The 21,800-nt window shown below is 41.1% G+C and overlaps 1 protein-coding gene across 11 annotated transcripts in view; it reads left to right on the top strand.

Moving 5' to 3' along the window:
* Window positions 1–21,800, top strand: part of VPS13B (vacuolar protein sorting 13 homolog B) — a 778,478-nt gene that overhangs the window by 707,377 nt on the left and 49,301 nt on the right. For all 11 annotated transcript variants that reach the window (XM_051844655.2, XM_070075348.1, XM_051844658.2 and 8 more), the window contains 5 exons: window positions 10,487–10,642; window positions 19,330–19,593; window positions 20,039–20,122; window positions 20,301–20,476; window positions 20,978–21,148. In XM_051844655.2, coding sequence (XP_051700615.2) covers window positions 10,487–10,642; window positions 19,330–19,593; window positions 20,039–20,122; window positions 20,301–20,476; window positions 20,978–21,148 — 851 coding nt within the window. The remainder of the gene's footprint in view (window positions 1–10,486; window positions 10,643–19,329; window positions 19,594–20,038; window positions 20,123–20,300; window positions 20,477–20,977; window positions 21,149–21,800) is intronic.

Below are 21,800 nucleotides of genomic sequence, written 5' to 3' on the forward strand. Positions count from 1 at the left end.
TAGTCCCTTCCCTCATCTCTCTTAAAACGTTTTCAGTTTTGCTGGGGATTCCAGGAAATTTACATCCTCAGAGGAGCACACGGTGCCTGGCAAAGTCACCTGTAAAAGGAAATGGGACCCTAGTTTGGTCGTTTAGTATCTAACATGTAGAGCACATTTGGAATATCTTCATTTTCTGTCGGGAGATAGATTTAGTCCACCGAAATCAGAGCAGAAGTTTGGTATGGAGCTTTTTCCCTGTATGTTTCAAAGTTTCCTTGTAAAAACAGTTTGCAGTGTGACCTGTTTGAAGGCTTTCAAAGTCTTTCACAAGAAAAGGCAACGACAGAACTGTGATAGGGCTTCTGGAGTTTTCTACGAACCTGCATGAAAGAGGAGGATCTGGGATGGTTTCAGCAGCAAGGCACCCGAACGCCTGCCAGTGCTGCTAACGGTCTCTTGGCCCCTCCCCTGGCCATAAATTGTAAATATTGAAATACGGCTTTGGAGGAAAAATATCTGAAGATCCCTTCAAGCTTTTTATAAGACATTCAAAGTCTTTTCACAAGCCAGTGCTCTACAAATGTGAACTCTTTGTATCTAAACATAAAGGTCCTTTACTGAACTCATTTTAAATGTGAATTTTAGGACAGAGAGCTTTGAGGAAAGGAATGCAGCTGGACTGTTAAAACGCGGTGTTTTGCCATTTTTAAGTAATGGGAAATGCTGATTAAGAATGTTATAAACATTTCAGCATACATAATGTGATTGTCTTTAATCATAACCTATTACCACGAGTCTGTGTAACCAAAGCATTAATTGAAAGACAATGGCATACCTCATACTGTGGCACTTTTTAATTATTTCCATGCTTTTAAATTATTTCCAGAATATTGAGGAGCTTATTATTTAAAGGTCAGCATAATGCCCAAGACATGGCCAAGCCCAGTGAGTGTCAGATGCATGGAATGTTGGATGACTTCATAGTTATGAAATTATTTCATTTCTCATGATAATTCCTGACTTGCCAAGTTAGTGAATTTGGAGAACTCTGAGAGCAGATTTTAAGATAAATTTGAAATAATCCATACTTTTGGAGTCAGGGACTTCCCTTCAGGCATTAGTTCATATTTGACTTGCTTGACTTACACTTGGGGATAAAATGAGTTAGGACAAGGTCTTAGATACCACATTCTCTCACTGGGAAAGAAAACCAACTTGCACAACTCTGGCTGGCTCATGTTTCTTGTTATACAGGCACTAAGAAGCAGCGGTTGCCATGAAATACTTTATTTAACCTTTACAAAAATGTTTTCTTAGTATGGCAAGGCAGTTTAGTTAAATGAAAATAAATAACTGTAAAAAAAAATCCAGGGTTTCTTTTATCCCATCTGTTGACTTCTTTTTCCTAATTAAAAATTAAGAGATATCAATTATAATTGTCTACATTGCTGTGATGACTAAAACTAAATTTAACATCACGTAAAACCACTGATCTTTTCTTACGACACAATTGGCATGTCTTCTATTTTACATTAAACTAACTTTTGCTGAATGATGCATGCTACATTTGAGAACAATTTTAAAGAAGGTTTTTATTCAAACTTGGAGTAGATTTCTCTATTGTTTGTATTTAGCTGTAATTGATCTTCAAACAAACAAGCAAAACTTGACAATTGGACTCACAAACTCAGAGTATTTATCCAAATCTGAATGACTATCACATGGTCCCTCCACGTTTCTTATCTTACTGGCTTCCATTTCTCAGCTCACCTAAATTATTCTTTATTATTTCCATCCAACATGCTTTTAACTCTTCCAGTGAAGAATGGGGTCTAGCCAAGCACACCACAAGCACCAATTACTATTCTATTAAAAGAGTGTGTCTACACAGTACCAAAATCTCCTGGCTACTAGTACAACTCAATTAAACGATATCAGAGAAAGTTTTTACTTTGTAGTTTAAATTTATTCATTTTAAAATAAAATATGGATTCTGGCAGACTCTACAGATACACACATACACTGACATCTCCAAGTTTTACTTTTCAACCTGTTGTGGTGGTGTCAGCAATAAACAGTCTGAAAAACTGCCCCACCATTCTGAACTGAAGGCAGCTCAGGGTTTTTCAGTCATGTATCGTTTAACTATAGAGAAGCCCACACACCCTTTAGAAACTTGAAAACAATAATATGTGCAGTGTTAAAGTGACCTCTTTAAAACAAGGATATCTATCATTTCATGCTTTTTTTTTTACTGTGTACATTTATAATCTGATTTCATGATGAGAATGGTCAAAAAGTTATGCATAAAATTTAAAAACAAAATATTTCTAATATATGAGACAACTTTGTTGCAAAAATGTTTGAGACATAAGTTTACCCTAATTTAGATTCAGATAGTTTTTTAGCAAAGAGTACCCATGAAGCATCCCATTACTCTGTAACTAGTGTAGAAATCAAGAGCACCACTACAATTCACCATGCTCCTCTTTAACAGTTTTCATAAGCCAGAGATTGAACAGAGACTAATCCCTGAACAGCAAAAACCTACAAACAAATTTTTAAATTTAGAGTTCTATTCATAGTCATTTTTTAAAAAATACTTTAAAGATTCTGTGGGTTAGTTATAGATATGAACATGTGGGAATGTGAATTAAGCCTTTTAAATAAGTAAATAAATCTTTTTAAAACTTAAATAGAAAGGGAATTTATTTTTATTTGAAATACAGACTTTGTATATTTTTCTATTAAATGTTTTTCATTTTAATAACATTAATTTTATCTGATTATGAAATAATACATATTTGTGTAGAAAATTTAGAAATTATGTGAAAGCACATAAAACACACAGAGAAAGCACACTCAGACACATAACCCCACAACCCTTAAGATAACCACTGTTAAAATTCTGGTGCATTTCTCGCCTTTTTCTCCCTTAGAAATAAATATATTTTTCAGTTGTCCATTTTACACAAATGGGATACACCACTCATACTTTTGGTCATGTGGTGGGGGTTTTGTTAGTTTTTTTTTTTTTCCTGGTAATCTATTGTTAACTGATAGCAGTAACATCTTCATGCTGTTGGCTAAGAATAGAGGCTGTCTGTGTAAGCATGTGTTCAGATAGGATATCTCGCCCTCCCCAGCTTTTGTGGCCCTGAAGAAGTCATTCAGCCACTCTGTCCCTCAATTTGTTTTTCATCTGTAAAATGGAACAGAAATACCTACTTTATACAATTGTTAAGAAATAAAATAATCTATAAAAAGAGGGGTAGGCATTTGGTACAATGATTAAGATGCCACTTGGAATGCCCACATTCCATATTGGAGTTCTGGGAGCCTAGCTTCACCTGGCCCAGCCCTGAATGTTGTAGGTATTTGAGAAGTGAACCAGTAATGGAATATGTTTTTCTTTCTTTCTTTCTTTCTTTCTTTCTTTCTTTCTTTCTTTCTCTCTCTCTCTCTCTCTCTCTCTCTCTCTCTGCCTTTCAAATAAAGAAAAATAAATAAAACCAATTGGCAAACCTTATTAAAAATATAAAGCACTTAGCCCAGTGCTTGGCATATAATTAGTGTCTAATAAATGCTAGATAATATTATTTTTACTATATATATTTTAAAATCTATTTGAAAAGCAAAGAGACACTGATAGATAGAGGTCTTCCATCTGTTGATTCACTCCCTAAATGCCACCACAACTGGCTCTGGCCCCGGAGCCTGGAACTGAATCCAGGTCTCCTGTGTGGGTGGCAGAGAACCAAGTACTTGAACCTGTCACCTGCTGCCTCCCAATGTATGCGGTAGCAAAAAGCTGGACTCAGAAGCAGAGCTGGGACTCAAACCCAGGCACTGCAGTATTGGCCGTGAGCATCCCAAGGAATGTCCTAACCACGGCATCAGACGCCTGTAACTATTATACCTCATTTGAACAGTTTCCCAGTACTGCAAAATTTTCATTATTTAAACAGTGTTAGAATGAACATACATCTAGATAAATCTTGATATATATTTATAGTTATTACCGTAGTATAAATTATGTCATAGAATCAATAAGTCAATAAATATCTGGAACTAAGATTTTAGATACAAGAATTACCCTCCAGCTACAATTTTCATTCCAACTAACATTTTATGAGTGTGTCAGGGTTCCAGAAGGTTGTTTTATGCTAATTGCACAGTACTCGTGACCTCGTGTGAATTCGGTGTTGACGGAAAGCGAACAAGCACCCTTACTTTCTGGAAGAGTCAGTTACCCAGCACTTGTACCATGACAGGGAAGCTCCCATGTTGCTTCTCCTTGAAGGACTCATTTGGAAGGGCAGTGTTCACTTACCTTTCCCATTTCCTTTTTTTTTTTTTTTTTTTTTTTTTTTGCTGTAGTAAACTGCATCAAAGAGTCCAAGTTAAACACTCCAAAATAATTCAGTTATATTTATTTCCACATAATCATTCTTTCTTAAGTGGCACATGTATTGTATAAGCGTGAAAGGATATCTATAAAATCCTAACAGTTGCAGTATTGAATTATGATGACACCAAATATTAGCCATTATCTAAACATTTTTCTGCTTGATATTTAGCATTATTTCAGATATTCTGAAGATCCTGAAATGCAGCTGCTTTGAAAAAACAATGAGCAGTGTATTTCATTTTATTTATATTAATTTAATAGTGTGAAATATAGTATCAGTTCCACTTAGACACATGCAATACAAACAGGCAGTTGAACTTTGGTCAGTTTAATTTACTGTCCAGACATTATTTTGGATAAACGTGATTTTCTTTTTCCATTGTAACTTAATTTTCATTCCTTCTCATCTGTGTCATTTTGGGTCTACTTGATGTTTTACTATTCTAATGCCTGAATTGTGGATTTTAGTGATTACAGATTGATTTTCAGTCTAATCTCATATTGTCATCCATATAAGACAAACCTCCTGTGTTAGAAGATCACTCAGAATAGGAAACCTTGCTAAATATTTTGGTCAGATACTCTTTTTATTATACTATGATATGCACAGATACCACCTCTGAAGTTTTTTAATATTGGCTTTTGATTAATTTTCATTAATATCAAGATATTTACTTTTTTGCAAATATTTGTTGAATTTCTACTATGCACTAGGCTCTTGGAATATAATGATGAGTTTAGAAGTTTAGTAAGTGGTACATGTTTTAATATATGTTAACATATAATGTAAAATTAAGTATGTATCATTTATATTAATATGTGTAATCAGTGGTTTATTTCACTGGGGTTGTATGTAAATTTTTTAGAATTCCTAAAATGTCTACAGTGGATTCAATAGAGTGGGCAATTTTCTGTTTAGATTTTCATGTTCCTTTTAGAACATTACATATTACTATGGGATAAATTACTATAAATGCAAAAAACATACACAAGTGAATCTGAAGACAAATTTGTAAGTTGTGATTATTGAGATAGAAAAACCTTTTTTTTTTTTTTTTTGACAGGCAGAGTTAGAGAGAAAGAAACAGAGAGAAAGGTCCTCCCCTTACCGTTGGTTCACCCTCCAATGGCCGCTGCGGCCAGTGCACTGCGGCTGGCATACCACACCGATCCGAAGCCAGGAGCCAGGTGCTTCTCCTGGTCTCCCATGCAGATGCAGGGCCCAAGCACCTGGGCCATCCTCCACTGCACTCCCGGGCCACAGGGCCACAGCAGAGAGCTGGCCTGGAAGAGGGGCAGCCGGAACAGAATCTGGCGCCCCGACCGGGACCAGAACCTGGTGTACCAGCGCTGCAGGCAGAGGATTAGCCTGTTGAGCCGCGGCGCTGGCCGAGGTAGAAAAATCTTGACAGTAGTTTCAAAATGAAGAGTGAAATAGGTAGTGTCACAGAAAATAATTTGATGCTTTCATCATGCACATTGTCATATCATGTAACTTTAAAACATTTAAATAACCATCCCTTTGTTTTACTTGATGTACTCTGTTTTCCTAGTTTTCATCTCATTTTTCTTTTCTCCTGAATATACCGATTCAGGAGTTCTCCCTGTGGACCTAACTGTGGGTGGTCCTCAGAGCTGAGTCCCAACTCCCTAATCACTAATTCTTTTTTAAGTTTTACTTTGTGTAGAAAAAAAAAAAAATGAGCTGAAAGCTGTATATGCTCCCAACTGAGGCCTTCCATGGAAAAGCTACCTACTTAGTCTGGCTGCCGGCACAGTACTGGGGGGTCTGCTGGAAACAAAACAGAAAATGTAGCCCCTTGGGACCACCCAAAGAGTGTGGCCACTGCACTACCTGCCTTATTGCTGAGTTTCACTTGTCATTGAAAAGTTTCAACAAGAGTGGTTCCTATTTGACTTTTCCTCCCAATGGAAAATATCAGACACCAGCTAAATAGGCAAAGCAAAAAAAAAAAAGAAAGAAAGAAAGAAAGAAAGAAAGAAAGAAAGAAAGAAAGAAAGAAAGAAAGAAAGAAAGAAGGAAGGAAAGAAAGAAAGAAAGAAAGAAAGAAAGAAAGAAAGAAAGAAAGAAAGAAAGAAAGAAAGAAAGAAAGAAAGAAAGAAAGAAAGAAAGAAAGAAAAGAAGCCTAGATTGGTGGGAAGATAGTGAAGAAAGTAAGTCAATAAGGGAAATTCTAAAAAAAAAAAAAAAAAAAAAAAGGTGAAAAAAATGTCCAAACTAATAATAGCACATAAAAATACCTTGGACATCAGGCCACAGTGATAAGCCCAAGACTTTCCCTTCACCCATATTGCCATCCCACATTGCCTCTCACCCTGCCTATTGCAATTTTCCTACATCTCTTACTCTTCCATCAACACATTATTCACTCTACAGAAGGCTTCAGACTACACACCAATTCCTAACAAGAGCACACACACCTTGGTGTGGACAACATGTGCCTATTTTTTTTTTCCCATGCTCCCATCTCTCCCACGTGTGAGCCTCTTAATTTGGCTCCAAGCATGGCTTCTGTCTCCACATCTCAGATCTCCTCTTTGGCCCCAGAGTGAACTGTCATCTACTGCAGTTGAAATCCCACCCAAACTGAGACCCAGCTGTTCCTAAATAGCCCTCTTGGCCAGCCCTTCCCTGTGAGGACTACTGTAGCAGTTCGAACCTATCCTCCTGTCTCTTGTTCAATTTCCTTGTTGTGTTGTCCCTCTAAGATTCCAAGTTCCTTGTAGGGCAAAGAGTACATCTCTTCCTGCTTGCTTCCTCCTCAGTGCCTACCTTAATGCCTTCATTAAAATGCTTGAATAGTGAAAATATATTCAATGAATGGTTGAAATAAATCTTATTAGAATCAGGTAGTCAACACAAATTTTATGTTTTGTTCCTTCTGGAGAGAAATAAAAATAGATATGAGCTTTTGTTATTAAAAGGAGACTTCCAGCACCTAAAGCAGTGAAGTTTTAGTCGGTGAGTGCAATAACAACAAAACTCCCCCACCTCCTGCCCCAGCTTGGTGTCTGTGGCTGTCTGAGTACTGTCGTGCAGTGCCCAATGCCGGTGTCAGAGGGCCCAGGCGCTGGTGATGCCACCATGGGAAGGAAGACTAAGGTCCCCTGGGCCTCCTGAATTCCTTTTTGGAGATTTCACTCATAAAAAAGAGTGCTGGGATGAGCATTTGGCGCAGCAGTTAAGATGCCACTTGGGATGCCTGTATCCCCTGTCGGAGTGTCTGTATCCATCTGCAGTCCTAGCTCCACGTCCCATGCCAATTGCCTGCTAATGCCCACCCTGGGAGGCAGAAGATGATGGCTCAAAGTACCTACTTGGGTCCCTGCCACCCACCAGGGAGACTGTGAGTGGCCCAGCCCTGTCTGCTGTGGGCATTTAGGGAGTGAACCAGCAGATGTAAGAGACATTCATTCTCCCCCGACCCCAGTCATGTTGCCTTTTCAAATAAATAAATGAAATTAAAGATCAAAAGGATGAAAATAACCAAATAATTTTTAAAGAGTGGATTCCTTTCCTAATAAATTAGATACATCTACTTGCCAGTGATATTTAGATTTTTTTTAGACGTACACCAGACATTACAAATATTCCATTGATGAGGCATGTGGGGAGAAGTGTTATAAAATATTTTTCTCCCACTTAGCTTTTCTGTGTGAACTATATCCAAATGTATCTCAATTTTCATAATTCAAAGAAAATATCTGTGCCAGCATTCTGAGAATAAATAGCTGCCAAGCAAAACTTGACAGCATAGTCCTTGGTGACATCGTTTAAGGCTGTCTACACAGAGTGAAGCGCTATCTAAAACTGAGCTCGTATGCAAATAGGCACACTCCTGGATTAAAATTAAATTGTGTATATTAAAAGTGTCTCAAGGGTCCATGGAATGATCAGGAAAAATATAGCTGAGCTTGACCTGAAGTACCTTTCCTCATGGTTTTTTTGTCTTTTCCAGCTACTAGTCCCTCCAAAGAAAACAACTGTCTTGTTTCTTTTAGTTTGCTGTGTGCCCTGAGTTTTATTCCCAGTTGCTGCTATAAAAAACTGAAGTGGTTCCAAACAGTACTATTGTTTTTTCTTTTTTTCTTTTCTTTCTGTAACTCATATTTAAACATCAAAGATACTCTGGTACTTTTATGTTGTAAAGTGTATGTAAGACCCTATTTTCCCTAAAGGTATTTGCTGCCCAAGATTTTTTTTTCCCTCCGCTGTTAACCTTCTCTGTTAGAAGTCTTTTGACTGGTAGCCTTTTGATTTCACAGCATCACTGGCAGTCTGTGGAGGCTGATTTTGAGTGGGAGCACAGCAAAAGCCAGGAGGTAGTTGGGAGATTTAAAAAACACGTTAATCATGTATTTAAAGAAACAAGCAAAAAAAGCCCTACTTTAGTTATGCATCAAAAATCATGTTGCAATGGCCAGTGACCTTGGGAAATTTTAACCCTGAAGCATGTTATCAGGGCACCTCATATGGTTGGCACTAGAAATAATCTGCTTCCATCAAGACTCTTCTGATAATGGCAACTGCCGGGTAAATCCTGTATATTTGTGATGATAACTCTTAGAGGATGTTTTCAACCTTTTATTGACTGTTCATTGAGAATGTTTTATGAGATTCTCCTTTAGTTAGCTCTGTTAAAAAATAAGAGGAGTAGTCATTTAGCCTAGCACTTAAGATGCCAATTAAGAAAAGAAAAGGAAAAAAAAAAAATGCCAATTGAGACAACTGCATCCCGTATCAGGGTTCCTGAACTCAAGTCCCAGTTCCACTCCAGTTCTGGCTTCTCACTAATGTACACCCTGGGAAGCAGTAAGTGATGGCTCAAGTTTTTGGGTCCTGCACCCATATGGGAGATGGGAATTGAGTTCCCTGCCTGGCCTGGCCCCAGCATTAAGGGAGTGAGCCAGTGGGTTCTCTCTCTCTCTCTCTCTCTCACTACCCCCTGCCTCTCGAATAAAATAAAGTAAATAAAAGATATCCTAAAGAAATGCTGATTACTATATTTTTTTTCCAGATATCCATGTAAAAATTTATTTATTTATTTGAAAGGCAGAGCAACAGAGAGAGGGAGAGGGAGAAAAAGAGACATCTCCTATCCTCTGGTTCAATCCCCAAATGACCACGATAGCCAAGTGTGGGTCAGACTGTATCCAGGAGTCAGTAACTCCATCCCAATCTCCCGCAGAGATAACAGGAGGCCAGTACTTGAGCCACCATCTGCTACTTTCATGGGCACATTAGTAGGGAACAGGACCAGAAGCAGAGCACCGAAGACTTGGACCTGGAGCTCTGGTGTAGGATGACAGTGCCACAAGCCTCAACCCTCTGCAATGCTGTGCCACAATGCTAGTCCCTTAAACTGATGCCTATTTGTTTTTAGCTGTTGTTAGCGGGTAGGAATAGAAATAAGAAATAATTGAATGACCACAAAAGAAATCAATACTGTATGACTAAATATAAAAATTAATCAGGAGACCCAGTTGTTAAAAGTTACAATAAAAATAAGAGCAAAGACTTTTATCTTACATTGAAAATGTTGAAGGTATTTCTAATTTGATATATGTGATCTCATAAAGAGAGTATATTAAATGAACCACGTCTTCAAATTGCTATTTTGTTCTTTATCAAAAGAAAAAATAGGGAATGGCAATTTAGGATAAAAAAAATGCCATAAACCAAATTTAGCTTTAATTACTGTCTAGCCATAAGAAGGAATAAACTATCAGCCAAGACCAAGGTTCTTTGATCTCACATTTCAACCTTCTTGTCCTCCAGATGAATGAAATGGTCTTTTCTCAAATGTTCAACAGGCCTTTTACCATTTGATAGGACAATTATTTTTAAGAAGGTTTAAAATGTGATCTGGAAAACCACATTGACTCTCCGTGGCATATTTGCTATTCTTAGCCTAGTGGAATAAGCTGGAAGTGGATGAATAATGCAGGTTAGAAAGAAAACAGATGCTAAATATTACAAATAGAAAGGTTTCCAGCAATGAGACTTTCGTTTTAGGACTAGATTTTTGTTGGCACGTTTGGCATTATGACGATTATTATTTTTCTATCCAGCTGCTGCACATCTGTATTGAAGGTTGGGGCAACTGGCGATGGTCAGAGCCCTTCAGTGTGGACCATGCCGGAACTTTTATTAGAACAATTCAGTACAAGGGCCGAACCGCTTCACTCATCATCAAGGTTCAGCAACTCACTGCAGTGCAAAAACAGGTGAGTGTCTTCCTGTTCATGACTCAGACAACTCAGAGTTGCTTGAAGGAATGGAGATGACACGTAAGTGAAAATAACTAACCATGAAAAGCCACAGTGGCCATGCTGCCTCCTACCACCTTGCAGGTCTGTTGCTTGCTAACGTCTGGTTGATGATCCTGATAATCATGCTGAAGATGGCTTCAAACCCTTTGTCCCATGTCTTTTACAAGAGCTGCTAACGAGCAGTAAAATTTACTGATTTTAGTTTCACCTCTTCTCCCTGTCATCACCTACCTTCTGGGAGAGGTGCTAATGAGCTGTGAAACAGCCAAAAAGGTCTTCCCTGAGAAGGAAGAGAAGTGAAGGGTAGCAAGGACCCTGCTAGTCCGCCAGTGGAGAAGCAGGAGTTGGTGCTGCCGCCTGGGAGATGGTCGGTGTGGAAGGGCTGTGATAGCTCCCCATGACGGGGCGGGGTCTCCAGCAAGCCCTGCTTTGCCTAGAAGTTAATATTAACTGCAGTAAAACTCCACTGCACTCTAACTCTTGGCATATAAAACCTCAGCTCTCAGCACATATTTTTAACGTATTTTATAAAACTTCCTTTTGGCTGTTTTTGAAGTTCTAAGACTGCAAAAGGGAAAAAAAATGTCTGACACTTTTTTTGTGTTCTTAAGATGTGAAAATGTGGTTTCTAAAAGATGTTTTTCAAGCGTAGAGCATATGACAAGAGTAGAAAGAAAAAAAAGGAAGTATTAAAATCTGAAAACTGGCTTCATGGCACACATAATAACTGGATTTGTCATAAGAGTTTTAACATATACATCTGCATCTGGATTCTCACAGTCTATCCCAAGCTTATGTGAGCCGAGGACACGCTACAAACAGCACTCAGAAGGGGAGCTTCCCTGACGGAGCAGCAGGGGCTGGTCTTTTGCTCTGTGCCAGGAATAAGCAGGAAGCAGCAAGATGAAGAGTAGGACCTGTACCATACGTTCTTGATCTGCAGCTAATCAGGGGGCTGATTTCACGTTCTCCTGGTGGACAGCAGAAAGGAAAAGAGAGCTGTAGCAGAGAATTCTCCGAAAAACAGCGCGTGAGGGATTCTTCTCAGTTAGCTGATCAGTCATCAGAATCGTTACTGATTACCTAACAAGGTCGATATGGGAGACACCAAATAGGTGACACAATCTTTGCTCTTAAATCACAGATGTATATAAACCCAACAGTACATACAAGTGATAATGTGAAGGGAACTTACAGGTGATTATAAAGTAAATTCAAAATATGTTATTGTGGGGCTGGCATTGTGGTGTAATGGGTAAAGCCACCGCCTGTGACACCAGCATCCCTATGGATGATGTCCCAGCTGCTCCCCTTCTGATCCAGCTCCCTACTAATGTGCCTGGGAAAACAATAGAGGATGGCCCAAGTGCTCAGACCCCCGCACTCATATAAGGAGACCCAGAAGAAGCTCCTAGCTCCTGGCTTTGGACTGGCCCAGCTCCAACTGTTATGGCCAGTTGGGGAGTAAACCAGTGGATGGAAGACTCTCTCCCTCTCTCCCTCTCTCCCTCTCTCCCTCTCTCCCTCTCTCCCTCTCTCCCTCTCTCCCTCTCTCCCTCTCTCCCTCTCTCCCCCTCTCTCTCTCTCACACACACACACACACACGTGCGCATGCATGCACACACAGTCTCTCTCTCTCTCTCTCACTCACTCACTCTTACTATGCCTTTCAAAGAAATAAATACATGTTTAAAAAATTAAAAAAGGAAGGAGAGGGGAGGAAGATATCATTCTTAGAGCTGTATCTGAACTGCATAAAATCTGTTCTCCTTATATTAATAAAAATAAGAATAATTGTATCTGTGAGAAAAAAAGGTAAGACTTGAGCTAGGCTTTGAAGAATATGTAGTGTTTGAATTAAGAGAGAGCATTCCAAGTAGACGGTATTACATAAACAAAGGCACAAAAACGGGACAGAAGAGTCTCATCACAGGACTCAGGAGGGACCAGCCTGAGTGTGAGCTTTGACCTAGAGTCAGGAGAGCAAGAAGTCACTAACCCCACCTTCCCTTAGGGCTCCCTGTGTGGCTGTGCTTTCACTAAATATCTATGCAGTAAATACAGATCAGTTTCCTGATTCTGTCATTCATGGTCCCTCCGAAATGCCTTACCCACCTTCCCTTTCACTAGCATGTCGGAAACGGTGCTTCAGCCTCTGTTTGAAGAGTTCAGATGACAAGAGGCACACAGCCCCCTTTCCCTGGCCAGTCACCACCAAAATCTTGTACCCTACTGCCAGCTTGTACCGTGGTCCAGGACTATGAGACGTACACGACAACTTGTTGTGAGGACTCCACAGTCACGCTCCTAACAGCCCTTCAGCGCATGCGGGGAGCCGCTATGTTTCCTGATAGTATCCCACTCCCTAGACCGTGGTTCACAAACGTGGAGGATGCGTCGGAATTCTCAAAGGGACGTGTTCACACACGATCGCTAGGCCCACCCCCAGACCTTCAGATTCAGTTAGGTCTTGTGTGTCCTGAGAATCTGCAATTCTGGCAGTTTCCCGGTGATGCTGATGCTGCTGGTGTAGGGGCTGCACTTTGAGACCATCACTCTGATCCAGTTTCCAAATTTGTTCAGCTCTTTTGCGTGTGGTCGCTAGGACACATAGCAGTGGTAAAATGTCAGTGTTCTCCTGTGACAAATGCTTTTAATGCTATGTCATGGTAGTTAAGATCATAAGCAACCTGGCTGTATCCCTTTTATAGCCGTGTGATTTCCAGCAAATTATTTAACCCCTTTGCAAATGAATTTCCTTATCAGTAAAATGAGGATAGTAATACTGCCTTTTTACAGAAGTTAGCACAAGGATTAAATGAGTTTGTATATACAGAGCATTTACAACATACCTGGCTCACTGTCATAGCCCCATAAACTTTAGTTACAAAAATGATAATACAGTATTCTCAGGCATGAATAACACTGGTTGGACTCTGTTGTATTATTACAATAGTGCCTTGTTCTTGCATGGGTAATATGTAGATTCAAGGAATGACATTAACTTTCAGTGATAAATTAACATGTGGAATACTCTTGCATAGATATGACACAGTGCAGATGTCAAAAAAGTTGGTCATTTAAAAATTACATTCTAAAGGCCGGCGCCGCGGCTCACTAGGCTAATCCTCCGCCTAGCGGCGCCGGCACACCGGGTTCTAGTCCCGGTCGGGGCTCCGGATTCTGTCCCGGTTGCCCCTCTTCCAGGCCAGCCCTCTGCTGAGGCCAGGGAGTGCAGTGGAGGATGGCCCAGGTGCTTGGGCCCTGCACCCCATGGGAGACCAGGAAAAGCACCTGGTTCCTGGCTCCTGCCATCGGATCAGCGCGGTGCGCCGGCCGCAGCGCGCCAGCCGCGGCGGCCATTGGAGGGTGAACCAACGGCAAAGGAAGACCTTTCTCTCTGTCTCTCTCTCTCACTGTCCACTCTGCCTGTCAAAAAAAAAAAAAAAAAATTACATTCTAAAACATTCATACAAAGCATTTCCCTCTTTCTTCTCTCTCTCTCTCTCTCTCTCTCTTTCTCACTCACTCTCTCTCTCTCACTCACTCTCTCTCATATATACACACACACACACCTGCATGCAAAAATTTGAATTGTCTTTTTCAATTGAATTTCATTTTTTTTTTTTTGGTCAGGGTAGTTTAGTGTTCAGATTAGCTCTAGTTAAAGTACATCAGAGACATAGGATTTCCTCAGTTGGCAAGGCTAGGAAGGAAGAAAGGAACCAAGCTTCAGAAGAACTTCATGGACCTTTGCCTACCTCACTTCTTGGCTGCCTTCCTTCTACCCCACCTGGGCCTGGAAATTTATAATAAACCACAGCTGCCTAATTACCAAGGCCCATTTGGGCAGGAGAGTGCACGCAGATCCCTGATGTACCTTAACCACATTAATATGCCCCTGGATAATGGAGAAGGCTAAAGCTCTTTTTAACTTGATGTTTAGTTATCTCTACTCTGCCTTTCCTATACTCCTCTCATTTCCCCAAGTAAATGAAAATGGACCACATGTAAAATTTCTCTGGAACTTTGGACATTATAAAACTACTCATATACACATACTTGCTTCTGTGTTTTCCGTCTTTCCTTGAGGAAAACATTACCACTCTCAAAACTTAAATGTAGTTAGATAAATGTGTATATTTGTTTCTTTGTACATGCACTTTTAATCATGGTTAGGATATCATTTTCCAGTGCATCTGGTGCTCTGGAGTTGTTATTTAACATCACTATTCTTCTTGGCACTGATCTAATAGGAGTTCTGAAACCTGCTAAGTAAAATCATATGTGGAAATCTTCAGTACACATCTTGGTGGCTTTGGGGAGAAAGGAGAATTAGTGTGAAAGCTGGAAATGTGTATTAAAGAGAAATCCTACATTTTAAAAAATTAAGTCGCTGTCTTCAGCTGATAAATTAATCTTGAAATTTTGGCTGTTCTTTTCAAAATAAAGGCCTTGTAAGTTTTGCCACTTTGAAGAAAAGCAGATTTGGCTCCCCGAAACCCCGGCTGGAGCAGCACTCTGGTGAGCGGCCATTTTGGATCCCCCTTCATCTAAATGGCCTTCCCTCCCTGCCCACTTGGAAGGATTCTCTTTTTTATCAAATTTGAAAGCTTATTTAATGGGCTTTTTAGTAGAAAATGAAACTGTAACAACCCACCAAGAGGATCTTTGTCTTTAAACAAAGCAAGTCCCAGATGGTGGCCGGGGTTCTGTGGTTCCTAGGAGAGACAGCAAAATTGTCTTCCAAATCTCCAGGGCTCCAGAGGTTCTGAAGCAAGGGCCATGTGCCCACCTTGGCAGGCCTGGGCACATCAGGAGTAGGAGCAGAGTTCAGTACTGCCTTGGAGTTTTCAAGTGCTTCTTTAAATTTAGGTGATGTTCTGGCATCAGACTTCCCAGGAGTGTCAGGTAACCCCTAGCACACGCTGAAGAAAGCATGCCTGCTGATTTAACACTCGTGAGTCTATGGCTTTTGTGGCTTGTTACTGTGAAAGCATAGTTTCCAAGGATTATAATGCTATAGGCTGGCACCGCGGCTCAATAGGCTAATCCTCCACCTGCCACGCCAGCACACCGGGTTCTAGTCCCAGTCGGGATGCCGGATTCTGTCCCAGTTGCTCCTCTTCCAGGCCAGCTCTCTGCTATGGCCTGGGAGTGCAGTGGAGGATGGCCCAAGTGCTTTGGCCCTGCACCTGCATGGGAGACCAGGAGAAGACGCCTGGCTCCTGGCTTCGGATCAGTGCAGCGTGCCTGCCGCGGTGGCCATTGGGGGATGAACCAATGGTAAAGGAAGACCTTTCTCTCTGTCTATTGTCCACTCTGCCTGTCAAAAAAAAAAAAGGATTATAATGCTACAGTATGTGGGGGACTTATGGCAGTCAGGCACAGTTGGTTTAAAGACATGCCCCTTCTAAAGAAAATTCAAATGAATAAACAGATAGCTGGAAAACAAATGTTTAAGAAAATGATAAATCTCACCCTTCTAATAATGCAAGTGACAACAACAATAATATCAAATTTTTGATTTATCAATCTAGCATGTTTATTTTGGGTAACTAATAGTTCATTCATATTTGTGTAAATGATAGTTCATTTAAAACAATGATTATAGAGAATCCTTAATGCTTCAGTTAGGATGCTTTCACCTGAAGTTATGAAATATGTATTTTAATTTTTTTAGCAAGTTAATGAGACACACACTATTCTAAGTCCTTTTAAAGCTTGATTGTTCGGCCAGCACCGCGGCTCACTAGGCTAATCCTCCGCCTCGCGGCGCCGGCACACCGGGTTTTAGTCCCGGTCGGGGCGCCGGATTCTGTCCTGGTTGCCCCTCTTCCAGGCCAGCTCTCTGCTGTGGCCCAGGAAGGCAGTGGAGGATGGCCCAAGTGCTTGGGCCCTGCACCCCATGAGACCAGGATAAGTACCTGGCTCCTGCTATCAGATAAGCGCGATGCGCCGGCAGCGGCAGCCATTGGAGGGTGAACCAATGGCAAAGGAAGACCTTTCTCTCTGTCTCTCTCTCTCTCACTGTCCACTCTGCCTGTCAAAAAAAAAAAAAAAAAAAAAAGCTTGATTGTTTCATGTAACAAGAAAAAAATGCTTGCAGGTTCTGTGTTGGTTAATTGAGCAACTCATGCTGTGACTGCTCCTCTTCCATGCTTTGGTTGTGCCTCCTGGTCGCAAGATGGTTGCAAAAGCAGCATGCCTCCTTTCATAGCTCCTTCTATGATGGGAAAGCAAGACTTTCTGTTTTCAAAGTGTCTCCCTAGAGCATTTTACCAGTCTCCCCTGTTTATGTTATTAGCCAAAACAGAGTCCCACCCTAAACCAATTATGGGGCAAGAGAGCATGGAAGTACCAGAAGCTTCTTGTTACAGTTATGCTGCAGCATGTGGGGACAATGCAGATGGCCGCCTACCCCAAGTGCTTTGCTGTCTTTTGATATCTAAACCAAAGCAGGGTTTTTAACCTCGAGGGAAAAGGCAGGACCAGCTATTGGGAAGGGAATCAGTGGTGTCTGCTGTAGTAATGTCATAATGGGCAGCCTTTATTCTCTTTTTGCCTTTTCTAAGTTCTCTTAATGAGTAGGTTTTAGTTTTATGAGTAACAGACTATCAGGGTGTTTATCAACACAGACTCAACCAGGCTGGATAAGAGCAGGCAAGTTATTCAATACCTCTGTGCTGACATTTTCTCCTTATTAAATGGGAAGACATAGTAGCACCTACCAAAGGTTGCTGGAAGGATAAGGGAGTTCATTTGTGAAAATGCTTTGTATGAATTAGGTTTCTCCAGAGAAACAGAACCAGTAGTGGGGGAGGGGTGAAAAGGGGGAGAGAGGATATGATTGATTGATTGATTGATTATAAATTAGCTCACATGATTATAGACACAGGGATGTCCCCACACCTATAGTCAGCAATCTAGAAAGCCAGTGTATATTTCCACTCTGAGTCCAAAGGCCTAAGAACCAAGAGAGACCGTGGTGTAAGTTCCAGTTCAGAAGCCAACAAATTCAAGACCTGAGAAGAAGCATTGTTTCAGTCGAAGTGTGAAGGCTGAAAGGGACCAGTGTCCCAGCTCAAGCAGTCAGGCAGAATGAGTTCCCTGGCCCTCAGCCGTGATGTGATCGGATGCTGCACATCCACATTGCAGAGGGTGACCCGCTTGACTCAGTCCACCAGTGAGAAAGTTCATCTCATCCAGAAAACCCATTACAGACACATTTGCAACAATGTTTGACTAAATGCCTGGGCACCCGGTGGCCCAGTGAAGTTGGCATATTAAAACTAACCATGCTGTGTGTGTGTGTCTGTGTGTGTGTGTGTGTGTTCTTGTTATTTGATAAGCTGAAAAGATATTACAAATAGGAAATCTAATATGTAAAAGTCCCATTTTCTGAAATCATAGTGAATATTCATATTACACAAGGATTCTTTCTAAAAGTATTCCAGGCATAAGTGTAAATTTTGCATTATCTTTTCCATTTCAACCACTTTAAGAAACATTTCTTTGGGCAGCTCTTGTGGTGTAACCAGTAAAGCCTCTGCCTGCAACACTGGCATAGTGTATGGGTGCCGGTTTGAGTCCCAGCTGCCCAGCTGCTCCACGTCCCATCCGGCTCCCTGCTAATGCACCCGAGAAATCAATGGAAGATGGCCCAAGTGCTTGGGCTCCTATACCCACGTGGGAGATGAAGAAGAAGCTACTGGCTCCTGGCCCAGCCCTGGCCATTGCAGCCATTTGGGAAGTGAACCAGCAGATGGAAGACTTGTCTCTCTCTCTGGCTCTACCTCTCTCTTTAACTCTGCCTTTCAAATAAATGAAATAATTCTTTTAAAAAAAAGGAAATATTTCTTAATACCTACTGTGAAGCATAGTCAGGTGCCAAATCATGTAATCCATGGGATTAGTGGATAATTCTGTGTGTTTTATAAAGATACTTATACAATATAGTAAAAACCTGAATAATATAAAATTATGTACCTGAGTTAAAGATTGTATCACCAGTTTATACAGAGATCTCTTACTGAATAAGGATGCAGTAAACCCTGGAAAATTAGCTTCCAGAAATAATCACAATTGCCTTCTGAGTTACAGAGCTAAATGCTCAGTCACCATCCTTTCCGACTTCAATATTACATAACAGGGCTAACCATCACCCACCTTCCGGTCAGTCATTTCTCTGATTGCCTCAGTAGAACTGCTCTCTCCTGACCTATCTTCACACCCCCTCACCCTTCTGGCACCTTCTCTTCTCAAGGAGTCTGTCCTCTCCCCTCTGCCCCCAGTACTGGTAGTTTGCAGCCTTGTGCTTCCGCCCTCTCCTCCAGGTAGGCTGTTTCTGCTTTGCAGGTTGGCCAGGCTTTCATCACCCAAGTCCTTATCTGCAACTGCAGGATCCCTCTCAAGCCCCCGGCCGATCCTGCATACCTGTCCTTTAAATGCTCACGTACTCAATGTGACCAAATCAAAGCCGGCCCTTCCTTCAAGTCTCTTTTTCTTTTTACGCTATCTAAGCTAATGACTTCATTTTTTTTTTCCATTAACATCAACATAGCTTATGTAAATGATTGCCTAGTTCCAATTAATGAAGACTGGAATAATGAAGTCTTACGTATTAATTTGTTGTCTTTTAGATTATCATCTGTGGGAGACAGATCATCTGTAGTTACTTGTCTCAAAGCATAGAACTGAAAGTCGTTCAGCATTACATCGCTCAAGATGGCCAGGCTGTGGTTCGAGAACATTTTGACTGCCTCATGGCCAAGCAGAAGCTGCCGTCCTATGTCCTGGAAAACAGCGAGCTGACAGAGCTATGTGTGAAGGCCAAAGGAGATGAGGACTGGTCAAGGGACGTGTGCCTGGAATCCAAAGCCCCTGAGGATAGCATTGTCATTCAGGTAAGAGAAGTTGTACCGAACAGAGTGGAACAGCTTCAGAGCTGAAATTTTCCCAGGATGCCTTTACTTGCGATAGTGCTTTCAGTTCATTGTTAAAACGGTACATAGAAAAGGTTGGAGGGCTGAAATGACATCAGAAGGCTTGAATAGAACTCCTCAAACTGCCCCCCCCCCCAACAAGCACTCCTGTAAGTTCCAGTATTCTCGCAGCTCCTTAGACAGATCCCTTCATCCTTATGGGAAGATTTGGCTTCACCAACTCACTGCACATTCTCTTTATGTCATAACAAAGTCTGTTTTTGCTTAATTGTCCTTTCTTTAATGGATTTTGTCTATACCTTTACATTTTTCCTATCTTCCAAACTGATACTGTACGTGGACCTTATGCTGATTAAGTAGTGGGTTGTTTGGTGCGTAACAGAGCGCTCTGCTCTCTCATATGCAGGTGCCATCTTCAAACGGCTCCATTATTTATGTGTGGTGCACAGTTTTGACTTTAGAACCCAACTCTCAAGTACAGCAACGAATGGTGAGTGCTCTCCCAACCCTAAAATACGGTATATGACCCTGACCTTTCCTGTTCTGAAATAAATTAAGGTCAGAGTGACCCAGGGAGGAGATTTATTACAAGTGCGTTTCAGCATCAAACAGCTGGAATACTGCAGCAAAGCAAATATGAAAGTTGTTCTGGCCTTTTATTTTTATAGATTGTGTTCAGCCCTCTGTTTATCATGAGGAGTCATCTTCCAGACCCCATTATCATACATTTGGAGAAAAGGAGTTTGGGGTTGAGCGAATCACAAGTTATTCCAGGAAAGGGCCAGGAAAAAACACTGCAGAACATAGAACCTGACCTCGTGCACCACCTGACATTCCAAGCAAGGTATTAGAAGTATCCTTTCCCTTTTCCCAAGAGAAATTCAGTAGAAACGGAACCGTGCGCTGCTGGGGAGGGGAAGCACACGCGGGGTTGTATGTGTGTTATCTGATGAGAATGTGATTTTAAAATCGCTTTGCCTAGTGTTCTCTTATCCTCTTTTGTAGTTTTAGATAAAATTCAGACTTGCAGATTACACTTGGAAATAAATGAAAGGTAATTGGGAAATTTAGATTTAGAATTAGATGTAAATGATTTCTGAAGTGAAAAAAGAGATGCCTAGAGATCTCACCCGTGTTGGAGGCCAGGGGGCAGGATGAGAAAGAGGAAAAACTCGGACTCAGATCCTCTCAAAGCTGTGTACTAAGTTCCTAAATTGCCCAAAATTGACTCAATCCTACAAAAACATATTGGTGTATAATACATTTGTTAGTAGATATTGTTCAATAAACTATAGACCACCTTATAAAGCTGACATCATTCTTGTCTTTTCTTTCCACTTCCTAGAGAAGAATATGACCCTTCAGATTGTGCAGTTCCCATCTCAACATCCCTCATTAAGCAAATAGCCACCAAGATACAGCCTGGAGGCACAGTCAATCAGATTCTTGAGGAATTCTATGGAACAGAAAAGTCCATTCAACCCATGTGGCCCTATAATAAGAAAGATTCTGAAAGGTGATGTTCTTTAGCAATCCTCTTCTAAAAACATTTCTCAACATTAAGAAATGACTTTTCACCCACCAAAACATTAGATAATAAATGGTATAAGAAAAAAAGAGATGGCCAGCGCCGTGGCTCAATAGGCTGGTCCTCCGCCTTGCGGTGCCGGCACACCGGGTTCTAGTCCCGGTCGGGGTGCCGGATTCTGTCCCGGTTGCCCCTCTTCCAAGCCAGCTCTCTGCTGTGGCCCAGGAAGGCAGTGGAGGATGGCCCAAGTGCTTGGGCCCTTCACCCGCATGGGAGACCAGGCGCCTGGCTCCTGGCTTTGGATCAGCGCGATGCGCCGGCCGCGGCGGCCGTTGGAGGGTGAACCAACAGCAAAAGGAGGACCTTTCTCTCTCTCTCTCACTGTCCACTCTGCCTGTCAAAAAAAAAAAAAAAAAAAAAAGAGAGAGAGAGAGAGAGACTTGCATGTATCTATAAGATTCTGACCTTTTATCATTTTAGTGGATATATTTTATAGATTTCTGAAGTCTTAATCTAGAACATAATTGCATGAAAAATTGGCCTGTCCTACATGCAAATCTAGCATTGAATAACTCTGGTGAGAAGAGGTATCGCACAGTAAGATTGTGTGTCTGGAATCCTTAAACGTATTTCATGAATA

This window comes from Oryctolagus cuniculus, chromosome 6 (assembly GCF_964237555.1).
Source record: "Oryctolagus cuniculus chromosome 6, mOryCun1.1, whole genome shotgun sequence".
In the NCBI taxonomy this organism is placed as follows: Eukaryota; Metazoa; Chordata; class Mammalia; order Lagomorpha; family Leporidae; genus Oryctolagus; species Oryctolagus cuniculus.